The sequence below is a fragment of the Amaranthus tricolor genome, chromosome 16 (genome assembly GCF_026212465.1).
Source record: "Amaranthus tricolor cultivar Red isolate AtriRed21 chromosome 16, ASM2621246v1, whole genome shotgun sequence".
In the NCBI taxonomy this organism is placed as follows: domain Eukaryota; kingdom Viridiplantae; phylum Streptophyta; class Magnoliopsida; order Caryophyllales; family Amaranthaceae; genus Amaranthus; species Amaranthus tricolor.
Window position 1 is genome coordinate 2,198,681 of NC_080062.1, and position 25,660 is coordinate 2,224,340.

The 25,660-nt window shown below is 32.5% G+C and overlaps 4 protein-coding genes across 7 annotated transcripts; 2 read left to right on the top strand and 2 right to left on the bottom strand.

Moving 5' to 3' along the window:
- Positions 1 to 657: 657 nt before the first annotated feature.
- On the bottom strand, positions 658 to 6,296 carry LOC130802299 (probable dolichyl pyrophosphate Man9GlcNAc2 alpha-1,3-glucosyltransferase). 2 transcript variants are annotated; one of them, XM_057666253.1, is made up of 7 exons: positions 6,101 to 6,296; positions 4,010 to 4,510; positions 3,452 to 3,635; positions 3,265 to 3,372; positions 2,134 to 2,295; positions 1,393 to 1,645; positions 658 to 1,291 (listed from the first exon to the last, which is right to left on the bottom strand). In XM_057666253.1, exons 2-7 carry the CDS (start codon positions 4,402 to 4,404, stop codon positions 849 to 851), a joined length of 1,545 nt encoding a protein of 514 aa, XP_057522236.1. In that variant the 5' UTR covers positions 4,405 to 4,510; positions 6,101 to 6,296; the 3' UTR covers positions 658 to 848. The 2 variants fall into 2 exon arrangements, with proteins under 2 accessions (XP_057522236.1, XP_057522238.1); XM_057666255.1 differs by lacking the exon at positions 3,452 to 3,635 and having other exon boundaries at positions 3,265 to 3,451.
- A 1,476-nt stretch (positions 6,297 to 7,772) lies between these two features.
- LOC130802300 (ubiquitin receptor RAD23d) lies at positions 7,773 to 14,662 on the top strand. Its single transcript, XM_057666256.1, has 12 exons — positions 7,773 to 8,033; positions 9,909 to 10,070; positions 10,692 to 10,745; positions 11,462 to 11,520; positions 11,656 to 11,700; positions 11,811 to 11,988; positions 12,661 to 12,828; positions 12,944 to 13,009; positions 13,086 to 13,133; positions 13,220 to 13,326; positions 13,417 to 13,495; positions 14,348 to 14,662. Exons 1-12 carry the CDS (start codon positions 7,968 to 7,970, stop codon positions 14,483 to 14,485), a joined length of 1,170 nt encoding a protein of 389 aa, XP_057522239.1. The 5' UTR covers positions 7,773 to 7,967; the 3' UTR covers positions 14,486 to 14,662.
- A 2,426-nt stretch (positions 14,663 to 17,088) lies between these two features.
- On the top strand, positions 17,089 to 20,740 carry LOC130802301 (uncharacterized). 2 transcript variants are annotated; one of them, XM_057666257.1, is made up of 4 exons: positions 17,089 to 17,705; positions 17,908 to 18,011; positions 18,287 to 18,458; positions 20,419 to 20,740. In XM_057666257.1, the coding sequence occupies exons 1-4, from the start codon at positions 17,523 to 17,525 to the stop codon at positions 20,527 to 20,529; spliced, it is 570 nt and encodes a 189-aa protein (XP_057522240.1). In that variant the 5' UTR covers positions 17,089 to 17,522; the 3' UTR covers positions 20,530 to 20,740. The 2 variants fall into 2 exon arrangements, with proteins under 2 accessions (XP_057522240.1, XP_057522241.1); XM_057666258.1 differs by lacking the exon at positions 20,419 to 20,740 and adding an exon at positions 19,304 to 19,505.
- On the bottom strand, positions 19,644 to 25,061 carry LOC130802302 (30S ribosomal protein 3, chloroplastic-like). Of its 2 annotated transcripts, XM_057666260.1 has the most exons (3): positions 24,724 to 25,061; positions 23,190 to 23,507; positions 19,644 to 20,072 (listed from the first exon to the last, which is right to left on the bottom strand). In XM_057666260.1, exons 1-2 carry the CDS (start codon positions 24,958 to 24,960, stop codon positions 23,223 to 23,225), a joined length of 522 nt encoding a protein of 173 aa, XP_057522243.1. In that variant the 5' UTR covers positions 24,961 to 25,061; the 3' UTR covers positions 19,644 to 20,072; positions 23,190 to 23,222. The 2 variants fall into 2 exon arrangements, with proteins under 2 accessions (XP_057522243.1, XP_057522242.1); XM_057666259.1 differs by lacking the exon at positions 19,644 to 20,072 and having other exon boundaries at positions 23,050 to 23,507.
- Between the last annotated feature and the right edge of the window lie 599 nt (positions 25,062 to 25,660).

The window sequence follows — 25,660 nt, forward strand, 5'->3', positions numbered from 1 at the left end:
AGGCCGATGGTCCAACAATAAGTTCGGTAGTCATGAAAATTGAAGTCATACTAAAGTTGTATCTTAAGTGTAGGGAACCAAAAGCCAGACTATAGTTGTCCAAGAGGCCAAAATTCATATCCAAGAAGAAAAAAAAATCTGAAGTTGACACTTGAAAGGGCTATTGCCTACCCTAACCGCCCTTCCTATCCGCAATCCTGCCCTATATGCAATTAGACATCAGGTTCAGGCCATATATAAGGTGTGCCCAATCTGAAGAACTATCCGGGGTTTGACACGAGATGCTCGACGGGAAAGATAGTATAGTTGCATTCAAATGTGAATGTGCATACCAAGACTAGCCTCTATAGATGGTATGTTTGTTCTAGTATCACATTATTCGTAAATTTCCTCTCGCATCGCAATCGAAAAAAAATATGGCCGGATTTGGGGTATTTTTGGGCTATACTGAGCAAAATGCGAATTCAATAAATGAATTAGCTAACAAACTATGTTACACCAGTTTGCTTATAAATCTTTTAAAATACATATTCCCTTTTGATTAATACCCCAATTCAGTTTTTGCTTCAAAGACACAATGACCTACAGTTGAAGCAAGGGATATGAACAATCATGATACCAACAAGCAAGCAAAGAGAACTAGAGAAGCAAGCCAGCGAAAGGACAAATTTCCTTAGATGTTTGTGAAATAGTAACACTATCCATTATAAGTGAGATGATTAGTCGGGATATCATCGATACAATTAAGAAAAAGATAATGAATTCACAATACTCAAAATCAGCAATTTCATTAGGGTTCAAACATAAACTTACAAGTAAATTATAAACGAGAATCGATTACTACACAACTAAAGATACTTCTTTTCCTTTTCTATGGAAGTAGATGATTTATGCAGCATCCATTGCTTTGTATTCGTATAAATAGCGACCCAAACAAACTGAGAGAAACAAAGGATCATAATAATAGCTTCAAAAAGGAATGGGTACCTTTTCGGAGGACTCATCGTCAAGTAAACTATGTGGAGTATGAACGAGAGTATTATAACAAGCGTCTTGATCATCAATGGCAACGTCGTATATCTGATCTTCCTCGAGTTTTTTGAATTTGGTGCAAAGTAGATAGCATAGAAGAGAACGAAGAGTGCGATATACGCCAAGACAAGTTGGTCACGACATAGGAGTGGAAACATCGAGACTAAGCCAAAGTGTGTAAGCCATTTGTAAACATGAGTTTCTTCGAGAGCCAATAGGCTTGCAGGCAAAAGAGGAAGTAAAATTGACTTCTCGTGAACTGCGAACAAAAGCCAAACTAATAAACAAATGTTCGATAATTACGTACTAACCTTATAACGATGTAAAGGTCGATGAGTCGATAAATAAATTAAGGGTTACCTTGAAATGAAAAGAAGTAAAAAGATAGAGAGCTATTAATCAAGGCAAAGAGGAACCCTTTGTTGCTTGGATACTTAATCTGCTGAACCATTGACGGTAAACAAGTAGACACGGTGGCCACCAAGCTAAGCAGCTTCAATGACTGTGTATCGAACAGTTTCTTCCACTTAATAAGAACTGATGTTGTGCACCAAAAGTTGGCAACGTAATCCTCATAAATTCCTCTCTCGAAGGGAGCAAGACGGGCCAGAACCTGCGCATAATACTTTCTACTTGAGCTTTCTAGGAAGGGAGTGGGGGTTTTAAGTTGTAACTAGTCAAATTTCACCACAAATCCGGATTTAAAAAGATTTCTATGATGATAACGATAATCAGATGATTGACAAAATAAAGAAGCTCAAGCAAAAGATTTCGTACGCATGAGTTTGCAGGAGAAATGAATCAATCACGAGCATTTCACCTGGAGGTGTTCATTTGGGTCATCAGGTTGATTTCAGGTTAGGTGTTTCGAGTCGGTTTGAAATCGGGTTATGTGTCCATATTATTTTTTACATAATTGTAAGTCATTTTTGAAGTCAGGTCAAATCGAGTTCGGCTATAAGGTCGAGTAAATTTCGGTCATCGGATCTATTTTGAACATCTCTAATTTCACCGTAATTATGATAATGAATAAGCAAAACCACTAATAAATCAATTTAACAAATAACTTGCAGAAAATTCTGATAGTGTAATATTTTTAACCTCTAATAAGGCTTCTTTTGATTGCAGATAAGGCCACCAGACTATAGCAAATGTTCCCATGACAACCAAAGCCAATTTCGACACTTCAACAAATGGGTTGCGACGCCTCAAACATCTACCAAGGAGATGGCTGAAAAATGCTGGAGCAAAATATGCACTCATCTGCCAGAACACAATGGATTAAATCATGAGAAACGACAGCTACTATACAGAAACACAAGTGAATTTCAGACTGATCAGCTAAATAAGTTCTTGTTAACATCGAAAAGGGAGGGGGCAGGGGCCATGCTTATCTTATCATAGGTTCATTACATAAACCAACTAAAATATTTATTTCCCACAAAGGAAAACATCAATTCCTCGCAAATAGTATGGTTTTCTGAATAATCCCACTTATTGCCCATCTGCTGTGAATAATACCTACTATTGATTATTTTTAAATAATCCAACTTTTATATATTTTTTGCTAACTGCATCTATAACCATAATTAACCAGCTAATGTAGTTACCTACCACCAAAGAGGAGCAGGGGTAGACCAATGAAGAAGTACAAGGAGGAAAAAGTGAGTGTAATGGCTAGTAGGTATTTACAGTAGTCGGTTAAAATGTGGCAAGGGATGTTGTCAGCAAAAAATATACAAAGGTTGAATTATTTAGAAATAATCAATAGTAGGGATTATTCAGAATAGCTAGACAATAGGTGAGACAAGTTTTCCATTAAATTATCAATACACTATTTAGGGCAACAAGCAAAGAAGCCCAAACAAGGGAACAGGCAATAACAGCAATAGCTACACATATCATTACTTATAAACCATAGCAAAAATGCATATCCAATTCATAATGAAGATTGTAAACACATAAAATAATTGAATTGGCTGGATATTCGAACATTGATTTAAGAATTTGGGAAATTCCACATGCATCAGCTATAAGCTGGCTTTTCTTGATGTCAATTTAATCCACATAATATTGAGGTAAAACCATAAACCCCAGTTTATTTTTTATTCCCTCTTGTGCCATTAGTTTTCAAAGAGACAAAAAAAATGCTTAGAAAGAATACTCGTCTGTCCCGATTCAAGTTTAGACCCAGCTCACATGAGAAGTCAGGACTAAGGGTTAAGGAATCACCTGCTTATGGCTCAAAGCAAGAGTAAACAAAGCACTAGCTACCAGCTCTCGATTGGAAAATATAGCAGCAACAGCTCCAATAGTGAGACCCAAGCTGATACAATTGAACTGAAACATAAAATATTTGATGAGCCAAAACTCACAAGAGTTCAGCACTCCGAATTTGAGAAGAACAGAAGAGGCAAACCTGGAAATGGCCATGGTCTATAACAATGAGACATGGATTCAGTAAAATTAGTGCCATAAGCCAAGCTACATCACTCTGCTGCTTGTGCGGACGGTTAGTAAGATATGCTTGAATAAAGTAAAAAACAGCTGGAAGGAACACCAGTATATCAGAAGACAATACTGTCCATCTCAGCAGCAGCTTTCTAACAAAAGCATGGAAACAATAAGTTCACTCGACAACTTGAGCATAGGATAACCGTGTATCCAGTCAAAAATAGCATTATTGGGTATAAAATTCAAGTGCAAGTTTCCATGGAATGTCCCATATCAAACATCACATGGTATGGTAGTCTAGTACAAAAAAGCTCTTTCTCTTCATAAACTCTCATTCTATACATTGCCATTTGGGAATGTAGTGGGACTATATATGATTCGGAAAAAACAAATGTTAAGATGAAATTTCATTACAAAGGTCATTGGGATGAGTCTTTCATGTAAAAGTACACCACAAAGTATTTCCATTACCACAATTTATTACCAATTATACATTTTTTTAAGGAATTAGTTTATAACTCACCCAAGATAAGACTCGTAACCATGGGAAGTGAACAGGGAAACAGATTCCGGAAGGAGCGACTTCAAGATAATGCCATGAACATAGCTCTGATAGCCGGTCAATGGAGGATAATCGAGGCCCCAGTAACTCAGATCATTGGCAGTGCTATTACGATACCACTCCTTAACAGGAAGATTAATAGTGATCTCCATCCAATGCCTCTGGGCTTCAAAATCACCAAACTTGGGGGGATTTCCAGCACCAGAGTAAGGGTGAAGTGAAACAGTGAGTCTAACTAATAACGCAAACAAAGAGATGCACAAAAATGAGGCACCCAAACCCTTGTTCAGCAACCACCACCATGGCTGACTATTCGTGTCAATAATAATCACCTTTCTTTCCTTTTTGCTTCCCATCTCTCACGGCTTTTCCTAACTCTTTCCTTTCAATATCATCCCAGGGATCGATACATCTCTTATCTATGTCTTCCTTCACCAACCAATATGGATTTTCATGCAAGACCTAGTCACAAAATTAAAAATTGTTGAACAAAATATTCACTTCAGCATATAGAACTCAACTAAATGTAAGCGAGAAACATATAACCTCATTCAAAACCAATAATCAGTGTGCGGAAAAGGAATAGAAAATTCCGTCAGTTGTGATCATGCAGTGCAGTTAGAACATAGTGTACTCATACAAACATGGTAAACTCAAAGGTACTAGGATTACAAGTCAATTTCTAATTCACCATCGGTATCAAACTGTCAATGTTCTGATGCCATACTTCAAAAATACTGATTGAGAATTTGAGATATCATACTAATCGTAAAATACACTCCTAAAAACACCATATAAGACTGACATCAATAACAATAGGGGATATACAGAACTAACACATTTAACAGCCTAGGTAATTCGCCATTTATCTTTATACCATTGAAGTCGATCAAACAATGCTTCAAGTAAGGCACACCCTAGAATCGTTGTATCTTGGAACAACATTCGGTTTGGAATGGAGAACGGGAACACGGAATGCAACCTAGATTGACTCGGGAACAATTGGGTACGAGATACATTATGTATAAAATATATATTTAAAAACAAAATTAAATCAAAATGATTATTTTGCTTTAAGACATTATTTTCAAGTGGAAATTTTTTAGATTTCTAGGTTTCATCTCATTTTTTATCCCTTGTTTTTTCTTTAGTTTTTAAATGAAGGGCCAAAATACCTTTTAAAAAAGTCTTCTACACCGGGAAATCACCTTGAGCGATGTGGATCGCATTTCGTGGTGATTGGGAATGGACAGGTTACGTTCCACGTTCCATGTAACTATGCCTAGAATCATCAGACATTTGAAAAAGAAAACTTGTACTTCTATCAAGTAAAAGAATATTGTGATACTGTTGAACCAATAACCAATTAAAAACAAGCTTCATGGTGAACAACATAACCAGATACCAAACTGTCTCATTTAAATATTGGGTGTTTCTTATTTGTATCAAATTGACAATAATGATGTTTGCAATAAAAGATCAATATTTGATACCCTTAACTCGATCAACTACAAAAGTTAGCTCATTATATCATGGGTGTTTCTCATACGTGAAGAATCAGATAATAATGTTTGCAATGAAGGTTCAATCTAATTTTACCTCCCTTGAACCCACCTTGGTATGAGAAATTTGTGGAAATGGCCAAAGGGGGAAATGCATTGGTGTTGTATCAACATCATCAATCCAGATTTTATACAAATTAATCAAAATTCAATCAATATATAATAAATCGTACCAATTTCACTAAATTGGATGAGAAAAACACTCATACATGCATTGAACATACATCACAAATCAAGCTCAATGCAAGTCTGAACTTTAATTCTCAATTACAGAATTTGTTCAACCCTTAACCTATGCAAGAATCTCACAACACAATTAGTAACAATACCAAAGCTCTGAACCCTAAAAACAACAACCCAACTTAAACACACGATATTAAAAGAATATATGATTATTATTCCGGATTATTGTCAATCAACATCAGAAAGCAATAAGAGTATTAATCCTTGAAAATAATAGAAGGAATGAGAACAAGGAAGGATGTGATACCGAAATGGGACGGATGGAGTGGTTGCTGCCGGTGGATCGACTCCGGGTCTGGGTCTGGATCCGGGTCTGAAATGTGCCTGTGCCGGTCCGTTAGTGAGGAGGAATATGATGAATATTTTGTGAGAACAGAGAAGAAATTAGAATTTGGTTTTGGGTTCAATACTTAGTTTTTTGATTCACCCAAACTACCAAATGGGCATGCCTCTAAGGTATTTATATTCGCACACACATGAGATTTCTTACCATAAGAAGTGTTTAAATCATAAAAATTACCAGCAATCATTCAATCTTTTTATGATTTTTTTATAATAATTTTGGCTATTGATTAACTATGAATAATCTTAATTTTAGAGGGTATTTTCCTATAGTAAATTCAGTAATCTGATGACTTACTATAACAAGTTTTATTTTTTAGAAAAAAGATAAATTAAAATAAAATATCGAAAAAAATGTTAAAAAAATATTGAAATAAAATTCTGATAAATTTTCAGATTGTGATTATTGTAGGAAAATCATGAAAATGTTGAGTTATTCTAGGTAATTTTTTTATTATATATGAGTTAAATAGTGCAAATCATAGATCTTCCTTAAATTCAGGGACTCTTTGACCACATTATCCTTTATGAGTAAGAGTTGCTGTCGTCTTTTCCTCTCCAGACCTTAATTATAGTTTTTCTATGAGCGGAATACACTGAATATGATGATGATACACTAAAGTCTAAGTTCTTGTGTGGTGTTATTGTGGTTTTGATGGTGATTGCTAAAATTTGAAGATCATTTTTTTGATTTTTTTTAAAGTTTTGAAGAAATTTAAAATCGGAAATAAAATGTTTTGAGTTGACATATTTTTTTTAAATATTTTCTTTTTCTGTGATTGAGTGTATGAGCTGGTACATGCTATTCTTGGCCATTAATATAAATAAAATAAATTGCGTGATAATATTCGTTTTTTCAAAAAAAAACTGTCTAGTTGATGGTAAACAAATTTGTTAAAGGCCATTATAAGTTGTATGCTCCGTAAATAAATGATTCTATCAGTATCGTTTCTGATATTTTTTGTGCCCTAGGAGAAAAATAAAAAGGCTCTTATATAAGTAAAGTTTCTGTTATTTTTTCTCCAACTGTGTAATTCAATAGTCATGCGCTTAACTGAGAAACCTAATGCTGCAAGTTTAATTCATGCTAGAAGCTACTTATGCAAATACTAATTATTAATTATAAGGATTAACTCAATTTGGTTACACTTCAAAACTATCCTCAGAAACAATCCTGAGTCTATCATATTAATTTTACACAATATGGTTTTAACCCTCTGTCTTAGAAAAGAAACTAGTCATTAATACTTTCTTCGTTCCAATTTATTTGCAACATTTGCTTTTTCGCGCAGTCCAATACATTAATTTAATCTTTAATTATAAATGATAAAAAATTATAAAAATTTGATATTAATAATATTTGCAATCAGACAAATCAAACAAGATCCCACCTGACTATATTTAAACCTATAAATTAAAAATTAATCATAAATTAAAAGCGATAAATAAATAGTGTCATTTTTACCTATATTACAACCAGAATAATAAATTTTCAAATGAAATAACATAATAATTGAAAAAAAAAAAAAAGCCTAAAGTTAGGATTGGAATTTGGAATCCTAGTAAACAAGGCAAGAATCATAAGATCACCAACCCTTAATCACTATCCCGAGACACTCTTAATTCACAAGACCACTCATATAAATAGACCCAACTAATGAATCAAGAGAGAGATAGAAACACCCTAGTTAAGGCGTTTCTAGCTCTTCCTTTCTCTCTCCTCTATTTCCCGACGACAACGACGACGGTGATCTAGGGTTTTTAATCGCAGGATGAAAATATTTGTGAAGACCCTTAAGGGCACTAGTTTCGAGATCGAAGCGAATAGCGATGACACTGTAAATCTTCTTAATTTTCGTATTTTGTCCTTTTTATGATTGATTTTTTTTCATAAAAAATCTGTATTTGAATTTGTTATTTGTATGTGTTTGTGAATTTTTTTTTTTTGATTTTGGATTTAAATTAGGGTTGGAGATTTTTGAATTTAGGGTTTCGTGTGGGAAGGGTAATTTGGCTATTGAATTGAATTGAAATATGTTAATTTATTATGTGTGAAGTAATTAGTGTTGCGTATTTGTCTTTGATTGATTTTTGAGTGTATTTTTGGATTGAAGTCAGGTTTTTTTGGAATGGTGAGATTCTAGTTGGAGTTTGAAGTGAATGCAGTTGTGGCCTTTATGAGAGGAGATATAAGGAAAGGTTTGTTTTGCCTTCGGAATGGAAGGGTTTATCGTTCTCGGTTTTCTTTTTACGTTAGATTTAGTTGTGGTTGGAGTGGTGGAATGGCTACTGATGTTAGCTACAGTACACAGTTGATTGCCACAATTGGTAGTTGAAATTGTTTGTTTTAGGGAATGTGGCATTTAGGACAAAGTGGGAGAAGTTCCATTTCACTTGGAAAATAGTAGTTTGAGTAGAGGTATTGTTGTGGTAATTGGTATAACTTGTGTCTGTGTTTTGTTGGTAGATTGGGGAGATAGGACTGGAGAAAGGTTTTAACTTTGAAGTAACGGTGAGGAATGTTTGTTGTTACGAATAACTATGTGGTTGACAGGGTGTGTTTTGTTCTGTTCACTGTGTGTGAGATGTAGAAACATTGTGAATAACTCGGAATTTATATTATCAAATTCTAATGCAAATGAACTTTTCAGTCCAAGAAGAAAAAACCAACTATGCTTCGATTTATTGATGCTTTTAATTATTGCCTTTAGCCATACCGTGTTAAAATGCAATTTACAAATTCTGCTAGATCGTGGTCGCTTTTTTTTTGCTATTTGTCCTGGTTCTACTAGTAATGTTGCTAGGATGTCTTTTTATATACAAAATTTTAAGTCCAAGACTCAAAATATTGTACAATTAGATTTGTTGATGCATTTAATGCTTGTCAATTGGCCATCCCGAGTGCTGTTTTGGAAAATGCATTTACTTCATGAATTTTGCAATGCCTGGTTGTTTTCTGGCCGTTTGTTGTGATGCTGTTTTATTGCTTTATATTTTCATGTATTACTTAATCTTTTTTTTGATGTGGGATACCTTGTCAATTGTTTTTTCTTCTTTCTATTGTTAATGAAGCCACTCTTGAATATTAGAATTTTGATGCTAAAATTATTTTTTATACTGGTTTATATAATGATGGATTAAGTTTAAAAACTCATTTTCACCTAGGAGTAAGAGATGTGGACTTATTGGAAGTTTTATCTAAATAAATTGATCATTAGCTGAAAGATAACTATAACACTAGTCATAAATCATAAGTCTAGTAGCATAGAAGTAGAACATAATATACCTATATCAATTATCAATAAATGAAAAAATATTTTTTTATTTAGATGCAACAAGAAAGGAGAAACATTGATTTAGTGTTTCAAATCGCATTTTCAAACACGGTACAAGGCATATTTTCACGTTCCGTGCTTCAATGGTAAATAGTGTTGCATAGATGTTATTTAACTTGATTGAGGCTATGATCATGTTGAGCCCTAGCAAAATCACCTTATTAGGCTTCCTTTTATGTGTTAAAAACTTTTTCTTGTTTCTGTTTTAAATGATATCTAATTAAAGCAATTGTGTTTAACGTTTCCTTTTGAGTTGTATGTAATAGATGCCTTTAATAAGAAGTTATGCTGTTTTCTTGACCTATTGTCCAAATATGAGGTCTCATTTCCTAGTGTTTCTGCTGACTTGCAACTGTTGATCATCATTGTCGTGTTTAGGTTGCAGATGTGAAGAAAAAAATTGAGAATGTACAAGGTGCAGAGACATATCCTGCTAGCCAACAAATGCTCATCCATCAGGGGAAGGTTCTTAAAGACGGTACAACATTGGAAGAAAATAGTGTTGCTGAGAATAGTTTCCTGGTTATTATGTTAAGTAAGGTAGGCCCTTTGCAATAGTTGAAAAAAATGACTGCACTCATGAGCCAATTTTTAGAATTTTTGATTCCTCACTATTCAAGGGTATAAACTTGTTGAAGTGCTTATGAGGGTATAAGCTTACTCTTGTATGGGTATAGCTGTGTACACCTTGTTCTCTCTTGAACTTGCCAAAAATTATATTCCATAGTTAGCACTGGCTAGTGACGTCTTTTGTTGTATAAATGATGAAGCCCATTCTTTCTCTTTTAATTTATGTTACTGTAGATTTGTGGTCGACTATTATTTTCCGAATTTGTTTTGGCACGACATTGCACCTTCCATCTAAGTAAAGATTATCTAAATTTTGTGAGGAAAAAATCTGAATTTTCCCATTTGAACTTAGTTGAGAATCATTTACCCTTGTAATGACCGTGGCTCAGTAAGATCAATTTTTGAAGAGTACTGTGAATCTTTCATTTTTCAACTTTGATGAATTAACCCGATAATGATATTGTTACTGTAATAGAGCTCTTCTATTCTACTCACTTGAATGACATTCCTCTTTTTTTTGTTCTTGCTTGGAAATTCTGTAGTTTTGAAAACATTTTTATTGTGCATGTAATTATTTGGGATTTATTTCAGAATAAGCCTGCTGCAGCTGGAGCTTCATCTGTTTCTGCTGCACCTGCTACTCAGGTAGGTTTGGTGAATTGTAATTATGTTTTGACAATTTTAGCATTTTAATGCTTCCTTTTGTGCAGTTCAGTGAGTGTTACCTGAGATTTTAATCTTATTTGCCTTGAAGCATTGAGCAAAATCTCACCCTCTCTGCATATATACAAAAGCTGGTTTCTTCAATTTTGCACATCTTGAGTTTTTTTTTTTCCTTTTTTAAAAAATCTTTTTCATCACTTTCTAATGTTTTTACAGTTGATCTTTCTTTTATCTCCATCAGTGTAACATAATTCGCTACCCAATTTGCTTCTTGAATTCGCAATTCGCTCGAATTTTCCCAAGAATAGCCCAAAATAGACTATAATTTGCTTTTTCGATTCGCGTCCACGAGCAGATTAGCGAAACTTGTGACACTGATCTCCATTATTGTGGTAAATGGATACTGTCAGTTGGTTGATGAATGTTAATACTATGTGGCAAGGGTCTTGACAACTTGCAACTCATTTTGTTGTAATTTAATGATAATTTTGGTTCTATGAATTGATTCTTGCTGATGTATACATATGTTATTCATAGCTTAAATTGCTGTTATGAATATGCATATGTTTATGTATGCCTCTTGCCCTAGCCTCCCCCTTTTTATATCTTTTGCGGCCCTTATGTGGACTGTATGCCTCTCTTATTTGGCTCTTTATTGTTCCTCGTTCAATGGATTAAGATTGCCTTACTTTGTATAGGTTCAGCCTGAGAGTACACCGGCCCCTGCTGCTCCAATAGCAGCTGCACCTCAAGCTCAGTAAGTTCTTGTGGTAGTTGCTTATTTTGTTTTTGGAGTTTGAATACCTATTGTTTAATGTTGCTCATAGCATGCTATGATACACTATCTATATTACTCTTTCATTCTATTTACTAGTGGCTTTTTGCTTTTAAGGACACAAGCTGCTCCAGAACCAGCAACTGCTGCTCCTGCTACCTCGTGAGTTTTTAAACCTTTTGGACAATTGTATCAAACATCGTATTTTCCATCTAATTCACGTTGTAATGCAATTTTATGCATGTGGTGCTAACATAATATTGTAAAAGCAGAGGTGAATCAGATGTCTATGGTGCGGCTGCATCAAATTTAGTCGCAGGAAGCAACTTGGAGAATACAATTCAGCATATTCTTGACATGGGTGGAGGAAGTTGGGACAGGGACACAGTTGTTCGTGCTCTACGTGCTGCATATAACAACCCTGAGAGGGCTGTTGAATATTTGTATTCGGTATGTTTATTTACTAATGATGCTCTTGGGATTCTCCTCTTTGTCCTTTCCATCTAAATTCAAGCCAATTTAACCATGACTTTGAAGTACTTGGCATGTGATCATTCCTGTCAAGTTCTTTTAAGGGTCACTGTCCATGACAATCTTTGCAAAATCCATCTTGTTGCATGTGATTATGCAGTGTAGTTGAAGTTGAGTTACTATTACACTTTTATTCTTGTTCGTGAAGAATCTTATCTTTTGGCTTTATGCTTTCTCTTTTTTCTTTACAAGTGAACTGGTCTTGCTATTTGATAAATGCTGATATTATCATGTGCACTAGTTGACTTATTAATTACAAATGGGGTATGACTTTTTAGGAAGCTTATTTTTCCATTGATGCAGTATGAATTTTCCTGTCCTTGTCATAGTACTATTTTCATACTTTGTGTATCTTGTTGTACAAGAAACTTGATTGCCTTATTAAATGCAAACGGGGTATGAAATGCATTCCATACTGTGGTAGCTGGTAGGCATACTTCCCTGCGTTTTTTCCATTGATGCAGTATGACTTCTGCTGTCCTTTTCATAGTAATATTCTCATACTTTGTGTATCTTCTTGTTCAAGAAACTTGATTAGCTTACTGTCGCATTCTTTAGAAGTTAGCTAATGTTCATATTTTGGATACTCAGGGAATTCCTGAGCAAGCTGAAATTCCACCAGTTGCTCAAACTCCTGCAGCAACAACTGCTGCTCCTGCTCCTACTGGTGGGCAGGCTGGGAATCCTCTTGCTCAAGCACCTCAACCAGCTGTGCCATCTAGTGGTCCTAATGCGAGTCCATTGGATCTTTTTCCACAAGTATGCTAATTTTTTGTTATTAGCTTGTCTATGCTACTGTATTGAGTTATACCAGAATCTTGTCACTTGAAATTATCTCCATTCATTTGAAACTCCTAATATTTTTTGGTCTCAGGGCCTTCCAAATGTGGGTTCAAATGCTGGTGCTGGCTCATTAGATTTTCTTCGTAATAGTCAACAGGTATGGGATTATTTGTGAAACATTTGCTATCTGCTACATTCAAGTTCTCGATCCTAAATCATATATCTTGTTATAGTTTCAAGCATTGCGAGCGATGGTGCAAGCCAATCCCCAAATCTTGCAGGTATGCTGCCTTTTCTGCACGTCTTGTGTTTTCAGGTGGATTACATAATTTTGGAAAGTTTTATACATTCCTGTCTTCTTGTTCAGCCTATGCTTCAAGAACTTGGAAAGCAGAATCCACAATTAATGCGTCTCATTCAGGATCACCAGGCTGATTTTCTTCGCCTAATTAATGAACCTGTTGAAGGGGAAGGGTATTTACTTTACTTGTATTTGCTTTTTCCATTTCAAAAGGCATGGCTAATGAATGTAAATCTGACTCATTATTAATCTGTCTGGATTAGGAACTTGCTCTCACAGTTGGCGTCTTCAATGCCACAAACTGTGTCTGTGACACCAGAGGAGCACGAAGCCATTGAACGTGTATGTAGTATATTTCTTAAGCTGTGTATTAAACAAAATGTGCCTTATATTTTTGGGTGTCAATGAAATTTGATTTATAAAATGGACCTTAACACAATATTTTATGCACGGATACACGGATTCTTGAAAAGGCTATGGGATTCTTGTTATATGAAATGTTGGTTGAGTTTTGAGAGCTCGAAATAGAAAGGTCAAAGGTGGATGGCCATTTTTGGGATGGTTAACAATGTTTTTTGAAATATTTCTGCTGCTCATGTAAGTGACCTTAATAATTTTCGCATTTACTAGTTTTGTCTGTTAGTGATAACCACAAAGCTCGTGGATTGCTTAACCGTCCTTTCTTCTTTCTTTTGCACCGCCTTTGTGGCCACACACTTCCTTCTCTTCACTCTGCTCGTTCATGACTCCATTGCTGGAAAACTACTCCGTTCATCCCTTTAAAATTGCCACACTTTTCATTTTAATCCGTTCCTTTTACTTTGCTGTAATTTCCTTTTATGGAAATAACTCTACCCAATTCTTAAATTCATATCTACACATTTCCTTTCTCTTTTATTATCCATCTACTCAATCTGAATAACCCACTCATCATTGATCTTTGTGCCAAATGCTCTTGTTGCAAGTTCAAAAGTACCGAGGAGGTATTATGTATTGTGTGGTGGACCATAGAGTCAAATATATGATGATAAACTAAGCCCAACACTATCAAAATTTAATTAGTACAACTGCGAGACGTCTCCCATGAGTTGATTACACTTCCGTATGATTAATAGGGTCTTCCTAAGCATAGTATCTGAATTATATTTGATCGTTGAAATCCCTGCTAAGTTATCATCCTGTTTGTTATTGCAGCTCGAGGCTATGGGCTTCAGACGGGCTACAGTCTTACAAGTCTATTTTGCATGCAATAAGAACGAGGAGCTGGCTGCAAACTATCTCCTAGATCACATAGACGAGTTCGATAACGAAGATGAAGAAGGCCTTCCTTGAAATTAATTTATTGTCTTTGTTATGTTCGACCTCCTCTCCCTCCCCCCTTCACCCTTGGGCATACTCCTTTTTTTACTGCATGCCAATACAAGATTCTTAAATTTGTTCAGTTTTATGTTCAACTTTTTAATGTTTTCGAGCCGTCTTTTATATCTAAGATATCAAGTTATTTTGAAATTGCTCTTTTCTTGTTTCATAAGGATTCCTCTGCAATTTGCAAATGGTTGTGTTAGCTATGCCAAGAGGTGTTCGTTTGGATCATCGGGTTGATTTCAGGTTTTGTGTCCATATTGTTTTTCACATATTTGTAGATCATTTTTAAAGTTGGTCAAATCGAATTCGGTTATAAATCGGGTAAATTCGTATCATTTAGTCTATTTTGAACACCTCTCTCTATGCCAACCCTTTGCTTCTCCACCGGGCAAAATACAGTTTGGAGTTGCACAATTGTATTTGTGCTGATATAAGGTGGTGGGATTTTATACTACAATATATCTCCTTGGAATATGATTCTTTGAAGGAATTATTTTTAGCACAATCAACTTTTGTGATAAAATAAAGGATGCTTTACTTTTCTTCCCACTTTTGGTGATTATAAAGGGACTTTAGCCTAACTTAATCAATTGGATTCTTAACAAACAATACTAGTAATTACTAGGAATTTGCCAGTTTTTAGGAAACTTTAGAGTCAATAATATAAATTGTCATTGATTTTTCTACTATATAATACCAATTTAAAGAAATGTTTGTTTAGAATAATACCAATATTTGTTTGTAGTAAGTTATTTTATAAAAAATGCAGGTAAATTAATAGTTAATTAATTATTCTAAAAAAACACTCTAAATTGGTATTATTTATATTAATTAAAACTTGGGTAGTATTGAATGAACATTATAATTTTTTTTTTCAATTTATATTCCTAAATCATAAAGGAGAGAAATTCACCTCCTTTTGTTTAGTAAATAATTTTTTAATTAACTTTTTAGCTTGTGTTGGTTGATTGGATAAACAATTTTAAGGGTCGCTTGAATTTAGTGTAAATATTTAAGAGGTAAATAAAAGTTAAAGTAGGAAAACAAAGTTAATTAGATAGAATTTTAAAGGAATTTGATTGTTAGAAAGATGAAAGAATTAGTTATAAGGTAATAAAAATAGATAAAACAACAATTATTTTCCTTATATTGGGGGTATAAATTTACTCTAAGAGAAGGTGGAGGAATACTTTACAACAATCATCATTCTTTTTTATTCATCTTTTTTACTTTACTTTCATTCTACATCTTTCATAAGTATTTCAATTACTTCATTTGCACCTCCATTTACCTTTATTTCACTAGTTTGACTTTTTTTACCCTCTTAAATATTCATATTTGATCCAAGCGACCCCTAAAACTTATAAGTCGGTTGATTTTGTTATGCTTTGCATTTATCTCTTATTTTTATTTTTATTCACAAAATTAATTTATCTCTATCTCCTAATCTCATTCCTTTTCTTTTAAAGTGCTCATTAGTTCTCCTATTTCCTATCTTATTTTTCCGGTAACAATGGACTTAAATTCGAAAATAAAAAAACTAAAATAAACCATATTGTAGGATAACTAAGTATCAATTTGTTTTATTAAACTTAATGGAGTAATATTATTTGGTCATTTCAAAAGAATTATAGTTGGATTATATAATACTAACTTTTGCAAATGCAAAGCTATTACCAAAAAATTTCAAAGATAAAATATTTGAATTATGTAAATGATATCATCATATCAAAAGGGAGAAACAGTATATAAATACTTCCTCTGATTTTTGCTACACTTTTGTTTTTCAAGCTATTCAATACACGATTTTAATTTTTAATATTTTTAATTTCATATGATAAAAAATTCTAAATAAATAATACAATGAAAATATGCGTTAAGACAAATCAAACAAAATCCCACTTAATTATGTTTTATATTATACATGGAGAAATATATATCAGATAAGATCAGTTGATAAACAGTAGTTGCTACAGCTCCCTGTAGCAACTATTAAAATCCAAAGGAAGTACGAATTATAGAATGTGATGGAGAAAAATTATATAAAAGAAAATATAGAGACAAATAAAATCAAAAATTATAGCAAATTCAATAAAACGAAGAAATAGCTAAATTTAACATGATAGATTAACATGTTAAACCATGTTATTATACTTTTTTGTGTCTTAAGTAGGCAACTTAATTATGTTTAAGCTATTTTCTATATAGCACTTGAAAACTCAAGTAGACATAAAAAATAATTCCATAATTTGTGATGTACTCAACATTAAAAGATTTAACACAAATAATACACGTTTACTCAATTATACACTACTATTAATTATCTAGATATGTTGTTTATTAAACAAGTCTAAATGGTAAGTCAAAGATTTAGCTTCATACCATCTAAACATGATATATCATCATCCTATCCTAAACATCATACTTATAAAAGCTATAATTAAGATTTACAGAAACATCATACTTATAAAAGCTATAATTAAGATTTACAGAAAGATAACAATAACAAATTATACTCTTATCAAAGAAGATTACAATCAAAAAATCTTTGATATAAGAAAAACCCGAAAACCCAAAATACCACTACAGACAAAACTAAAATAAGACAAGACAAAACATGTAACAGAAAACAAATAATCCTTATAACCATTTTTACTTGGTAAAGTGGTTAACAATTTAAATATTGTTGTTATTATTCCAATATACCAATTTAAATATTATTGTTATTATTCCAATATACCAATTTGAATATTATTGTTATTATTCCAATATACCAATTTGAATATTATTGTTATTATTCCAATATACCAATAGTAAATATATATGTGCTTTAAAATCAATTGACATTTCATATGGGTTAACCCACATGAGTCTAACCACCTAACTATCCATACATAGTCCATGCAATTGATCTTCCCTCCTCCCATACTATAAAAAGCTTCTCATATTCCACATAATATTGTATACCCTCAAGAGAAAAGGCAAAATATAAATTCAACAAAAAATGGGGAGAACATTTGGTATCAATTTATTAGGAAAAAAATCATCAAAGTTAATGTCTTATTTAGATCATGCAATAACAAGAAATTCATATATCAAGAATAGGCAACAAGCTCTTTACTCATTTTTGCATTCGGATGTGCTTCAACTCCTCAATCTTGGTCATCAACAACAAGCTCTAATTCGAGTAATTTTTTTCTGATATAATCATTTTTTTTCTTTTTTTGTTTGGAATTAATTGTTATACATACATATTTTTTATTAGTCGTATTGTAATTGGAACTAGTAACGTGACAAGTGAATCTACTTTACGAAAATTTATAAAATATTATTATTATTATCTCTAGTGGTTATTTTGTTTATTTTTATTATTTTTCCTGATTTTGCAGGTTGAGCATGTAATAAAGAGCAAGGATATGTTGGATGCATTGGATCTTATAGACTCTTATTGTAATCTTCTTGCACAAAATGAGTCATTGATTGAGAAAAGCAAGTTAGTTTTTGATCTTTTTATTTATGGTTTCAAATCAATACGATGTTTATTAAGTTGCTCGCACTTAGATTGAGTTCGATGGGTTAAATATACAACTTAACTTTTGTAAAATAGAGGTTGTTTCTGATTGTAATTGTCTAATCCTTACAGAAAAATATCATTTGCAACTTCATGTAAATAAAAAATACATATAATTAAATGAGTAAATTTTAAATTGGTTTGAATCCAATGGAATATGTATAATTTTTTTTCATTTTAAGTATTTTTTTTTTCAGGGAGTGCCCAAATGAATTTAAGGAAGCTATAGGGAGCTTAATTTATGCATCTTCAAGGATAGGAGATTTCCCAGAACTACAACATATTCGAAATTATTTCACATTGAAATATGGGCAGCAATTTGTGCTTCAAGCTCTTGAATCTCCTACAAGTTTTGGTGTCAATGATAAGGTACATGCACTAGTTTTGCTGTTGGTTTTTTTTGTTAGCATGTTTGATTAGCTTGAAATGTTGAATGTTTTTGTTGGCTTTTAAATTAGCTGAAAAAACCATCTATTTATAAAGATATTTGGTAAATTTAGGTATTGACTTTTAGTTGTTTATTAGAGAAAAAATGGGTCAACAAACTAAAAGCCAGCAAAAAAACTACCTGGAGTAGCTTTTTTATTTTGACTTAAAAACCATTTACCATACATTGTTTTGGCCGTTTGATCGACTAATAAGCCAAAAGTCAACAAAAACTAACTATCTAAAAACATTTTTGTGATGTCAATCTGGAATACACGGACACGTGTCGGACAGGGACACGCGACGGACACGCGAAAATCCGTATCCGACACGCCAAATGAAGTGTCCAATATTTTAATATTTTTTCGGACACGCGGACACGGCAAGGGACATGGCAAGCAGTCAAGGACACTTTTTTTTAAATAAAAAATAAAAAAATAAAAAAAATTTTCTTTTTTCCTGTTCTTTCTGCCACCACATGTGAGCGCCGCTAGCATCGCCACCTTCTCCTTCAATATGTGCGCCACAACCACTACTGACATCCTCACCTTCTCCGCTCCTCTACTCATGCATTTAGACCACCGCAGCAGGCCACAAACCACGCACCACCATTTGTTGCCCCAAACCGCACCACAATCACTTAAAATTTGTAAATTACTTATGTTGATTGGTTAGTATTATTATGTTCATCACTAATTCTTAAATGAGACGGTCTCACATATATACTTTTTGTCTTAAACTGATCACTTATAACATTTAAATGATTACTTACAATTTTAAATGAGAAGATTCTATTTGTCTTGGCATGGCGGATCTTTCTCTCGGTGAGCCCGAGTTGGAAACTACTTTTGTAGCGGAGGATGACGATGGATGTCATATGGATGATGAGTGATGATCAAACTTAAATTTACCTATTTATTTGGTTTTCTTTGATTTGGTTTGTATGACTATTTTTAAATACTTATGTTGTTTATTTGGTACTTATTTGCATTTTATATGAGTTTTATGTTTTTAAAGTGTTTATTTACATATATCAAATGAAACATTGTAAAATTATCTTTAATTTGATATATTTATTATATTACCATTTTCGTGTCCCCGTGTCCGCCATTTTTAAATTGACGTTTTTCCGTACCCGTGTCGTGTCGTGTCCGTGTCCGTTTTAGTGCAACCTAGATGTCAATATGGGAACATTTGGCCTTTCCTCGCTCAATATTCAGCCATCACTTATGAATTGCTGTATTTGTTATTAAAGATCCATATTAAATTTGCACTTAAGTCAATAAATTCTAAATAGGGCTTACAAATGATGCTTAAGACCCTAATAAATGAGTTGAAATAATACTATGAGACAATCTTATCGTAAGACGTGTTTTATAATTAAGATATAAATAGCGTAATTAAATGAGAATATGATCTTGTTTTAAAGTCTTTTCACTAATCACTGAGAGACAATCTCTCACATGAATATCGCTTAAAGCTAAATGCAGGCTAATACAAGCAACTAGAAAAATTGATTTCCTTTTAATCTCATGATAAAGGTTCGATTCTCATCACCTACAAAAAAAAAATTAATGGGCTTCAATAAGTATAAAAAATGTCACATGTATCTCACGCGCAAAAGTGTGATAAAGTTGTGTGGGTTAGCCGCAAGCGCAAATTAACTTTACGTAGTAGCGAGTAGTGAAAAGTGCATGAATGATACATAGCGTGTTCGTTATAAATGCAATAATGCATCAATAAATATTCTATGTACGCCTGTTACAGTTTGCTGGTTACACTTTGAATTTTTGATTAAAAAGCTTTTACAATTTTTGTTAAAGTATAATCAACAAATTGAAATAGAAAGATTACGTGTAATTTTATAATTTTTGACAAATTTATGTATTTATATTTATGTCAGATTATACAAAAGTTATCAAGAAGCGAACCAAGTTTGGAAACCCGATTTAACTTCGTAAGGAAAATTGCATCCAACAAGGATGTTACCCAAATGTTAAGCAATAGTAAATAATTCCAATTTATGTTATATTATCTTTTGATTTTTTAATAGTTAGATTTCCTCTAATTCTCACATAAAAGAAAGAAAAGAAAGAAATGTGTGTAGTTTTGTTAAATGGTTGTTAATCTTATAATACTCTTTGTCTTATACTTATTAAGAACATATTTTATAGTAAATATGTATATTTATATGTATGTATATCTATTAATAATTGCTCTAGTTGGAATTAGTTGTTATATATTTAATTTTTACATTATTCAACGTATTATTTTGATTGTTAATATTTTTTATCACGTATAATTAATAATTATAAAAAATATGCAATAAAATAAACATTAAGACGAATTAAATAAAATTCTACTTGACTATATTGTTCTACATAAATAATAAGTTAACAATATCGATTAAGAAATAAATAGTGTAATTAGACCACGTAATATTGTTGTTGAAACATAGAATATAATTCCTTGAAAAAAAAAGGCTTAGAGAATCACAATTGTAAGAATTTTATGGATTTTCTATATCTTATATACCAATTGGAATCATATTCTTTAAAGCCATAAATTGATGAGTAGAATCATTTTCATGATAAGAAAGGAACCTTTACTTTAGTGATAGAAGTGAAAAATCCCTCTTCCTACAAATTTAACTATATTTTTTATTTTCGCTCATATAATTTTTTTTATTTCTCATTCACACATTTAAACTTTTTTTCATCTTATTTTGCTTATTTCTTTCACTTTTTAACTAGTTTTGTTCATTTTCTTAATTTTTTAAATTTGTCCTTGTAGCAAATGTTACAGAACAGAGAGAGTACCTCCTCCGCAATCATTTAATTTTTAAAACAAAAAAATCAATAGCATGAAATATACAATTCCATTTCAATCACCAACTATGGGACACAATATTGGTAATTTTGAGTAAAGCATAAAGGAACCATAATAACAAGTTTAATTATGAAGAGTAGAGATAAAGTTCTAGTCTAGTTTTGTTGTTTCTATTGATTCAACCGAAAAGAGCTTAATTAAATTTATTATACAATAATAAAGCTAAAATTTTAATCTCATAACAAAAGGTTAAATATATAACCTATAATAATCTGGTCATCCACATAAATTTTCCTCTATATATTCCTATCTTTCAAAATCATCTCTCATATTCTACACATGCATCAAAGTCATTTTTTTTATAATAGGGTCGACTGAGCGAAGGGAAGGACTGACTAGGCCACTTATGTGAGATTCGATCTTAGCACCTCGTCTAGAAAAGGCGATGCATACTCTTGCTCCAACTGAGACAAGACTCGATTCTCACATCAAAGTCATATTCCGTCTTCCTTTCCCTCTATGCGTATGCATCTCCTCTAGCCTCCGTCTTCCTATTATGATCCTTTTAAAAGGCCTTATGTTACGAATCATATTATAGTGTTTGTCTAACGTTAGAGGAACTCCTTGGTCACATAAGTCGTATTTACACTTCTTCACTTGAGCCAACCACATTGAAATCTTGTATGTTACACCTTATTCGATATCTCTATTTCTCCAATAGATTGACACATACTTGAAATATTCACTCGATCGTTGTTCCTTATCCCTCGAGCTTATTGCACCTCTACTTGGTTTCTCGATATTAAAACGACATTCCATATTAATATAATTTATCTCACTCTAACTTAGTCTAAATTCTCTCGATTCTAACTTGTGCCTCCACAATTCTAACTTAAAGACGATCCCTTAGCTTCTTTAGTATAGCACAATAACACAATACGACTAGCAAAAACAACATACATCATAACACTTTCTCCAAAATTGTATGTGATATCTTATCTAAGCTAATTGTAGATAAAAAAAAAAGTCTTAAAACAAAAACTTTAATGTAAACTATTGTAAACTATTGATATTAAAAAGACTCTTGAGGTTATTGTTCGTATTATTCTCTTACAAGTTATATCCAATGTAACATAATTCATCAGCTAATTCGCTTTTTGAATTTATGATTCGCTCAAAATTGTTGAAAAAGGCCCAAAACCGACCATAATTCATTGTTTTTGATTTGTGATTTGCGAAAAGATTAGCAAATCATATGGCACTAATTATATTCCTTCATCTATATTCCTAAGACTATGTGGCTTAAAGAAAAGGCAAAGACTATTTGGAGGAAGAAGAGAAGTTAATTTTTCTCTTCTTCAAACACACCAATTCCATAGTTATTCTTATAATCAACCAAACAAATCATACTCGAGTTTCATTTGCTTACTTTGTCTCCTACGCAACCATTTGACACCACATTCAGGCAATACGACATGTTATCACTACACTCGGATTAAAGAATTACAAGGCATCACTCATTAGCGAAAGCACTTACGAGAATATAACAATGGTTCAGGGGATATGACATGTTATCAGAGCTTGTAGCCCTTAACGAAATGACGAGCAGTCTAGCATTCGTAGGCAAAGATTGAACTTAACAAACTTATCGAGTCCTAAAAATGTGATCGAGAAACAAATTGAATTAAACTGAACTGAAAATGAGTTGAGAAAACGTCTCAAATCTTATAGGAGATAGACGATATTAGTTTCTATTCTTATCGAAACCCAGCAAAACGATACACAAATACAAAGTTACATGCATATGTACTGTTAAATTAAGTGCATATAAGATACAAGATTTACCTGAAGACAAGAAAACCCATCAAAATCAGCAGACTAAGATGCAGGATTACCACCACTTTGTTGCCACAAATTGATGATATCAGTAGCTTGATTAAGAATGATGATCATTTGTTTCTGAGAAATCCATGGCTTACTCTCGAGCAACACTTTAAGCTCTTCCCAAGCATCTTTCCGCGGCCAGAAATAGTATGGACTTAATGGTATCGTACCATGACCCGGTATGGTTTGATCGAGAGCAAGACCAATGTTTTTCTCCATCCATATGAACTTCAAAACTAGCCTTGGTTTGTCCATTGGCTTAACTTCCACTTTGAGCTTCTACAATTGATATTGCAATGACTAAATCAATAGCAACTTGTAACAAAATAGAACAAAATCAATCACAAGTTTATAACACAACAAAGCGTGTTCAAACCTGTTTGGTTGTCGGTATTAAATGATGAGAATGATAATGAAAAGTTAGAGTGGTTTAAGTAGGAAAATCCCCTGACCAGTTTAATGATCATGGTTGTTCTACTTTAATGATCATGCTTGTTCTACTTCAATGATCTCATTTTCTTCGCAAAAATTCATTCCAAATCATAACTATATAAAAATTGAAAATCTCTGGACAAGTCAAATGATAATGCTTGTTCTAATTTAATCATTTTTTTTTTCACAAAATTCATTCCAAATCATAACCATTTGAAAATGAGGTATTGGGTGGTAATTTAAAATTGCGAACAAATAAACTTTTTTATAATCAAATTTTATTTGTTCACAATTTGAATTACAAATCATTCTCAATTTCTCATTATTAGCATTTAGTACTACCAACCAAACGGACCATTAGAATAGTATTAACCGGCTCATGTGCACTTTTTATTTGCGTAAAGTTGCATATGAGGATAGCTATTGCCTACCAAAGATCAATTAAAAGCTACACTCAGTTATCACTAACATCAGTAAAGTTGCGTCGGAAACAAACAAACAAAGCTAGCATAGTTTTAAATTCAACATTGAAAGAGAATTGGTTTGGAAACAAACAAACATTTCTGGTATTATTGTTAAGAGTATATAACATGTACTAAGGTCTCAATGCGAAAGGTTCAACTTTTTAATTGAGTTGATTTTTTGATATAATATCAGAAGCCATGTGACAAAAGATCATGGGTTAAGACACCCCTTATTTAAAGTGTAATACACAATTAGTCTAAATGATATAAGAAATCAAATTCCTAAATATGAACAAAATTTATCTTCTGCAACAACTACTACAAATAATTCAATAATTTCAATAATTAGAACTAGAATTTAAACACTACTAAACATGAATCTTCATCCAGTTAAATTCAAATCCTCCACTACACAAAAATCCCATCTTTATCATCAAACTAGTAACAAAATTCTGAAAACACCCACAAGGTAATCATACAAAACAGAATTCAATCAAAAACCCAAATAAATTTTTCATAAAAACCAATTTAGATTACCAAATTTCATGATTTAAGGCAGAAAATGTTCAGGAAAGAAAAGAGAGAAAGAATTAAGAAACCTTTATGTTGATAGGTAAGTCATCATCAATGTCTACAGTATCAGAAACGGTTTCAGGAGCAGCAGCAAGAGAAAAGTACCGATCTTTCTTCTTCAATTGAGGAAATGAAGGTGAAGAATGGGATTTTGGGTTTCCAAAAGTGGAAACTTTGAAGGGTTTAAGAGATAGTATTGGAGAAGGGTATGTTGAAGGTTTAACAATGGCATTGATGTTAGGTTGAACCGCCATTGAAAACATCTTCTAAGCTAAAATTGAAGAGGGAGACGAAGATATATGCACTTGGCACTTGGCACTTGGCAGGATAAGGAAAATTTTTCCTCTACGTTTTTTTCAATACTTCACGAAAATATGAAAAATTATGTACAATAATCTAATATTTTATTGATATTCTTGTAATAATCTCTAACTTTTTGATTAATATGAAAAAATATTAACTTTTGATTAATATGAAAAAATACCAACTATATGAGTGTTATCTAATATCAATAAAATAAATTATTTTGCATAAAAATAAAATATAACAAAATTAAATTATAAAAAAATTTAAAAAGTCAAATGATTCGAGCTCGTGACTTTTTGTCAAGTTAGCTCTGATATCATGTTAAGAAATCAACTCAACCGAAAGCTTATAATGGTTGAGACTCTAAAAAAAATTAAATGAAAAAATCAAATAATTCAAACTCGTGACCTCTTATCAAGCTAGCTCTGATACCATATCAAATACGTAACTCATCCGAAAACTTATAATAAATAAAGCTCTAAAATATATTATATACTCTCACGATTATCCATGTAACAAAGCCATTCCAATGGCTAATACTAAAACATGCTAAATTACTAATCATGTCTTAATAGTTAGTAGTTAGGACCATGCATCAACATGGTGCCTACCAGCCTTCTCCAAAACCTTGAGCCATCTCGCTGCAGCTTCCTTCGA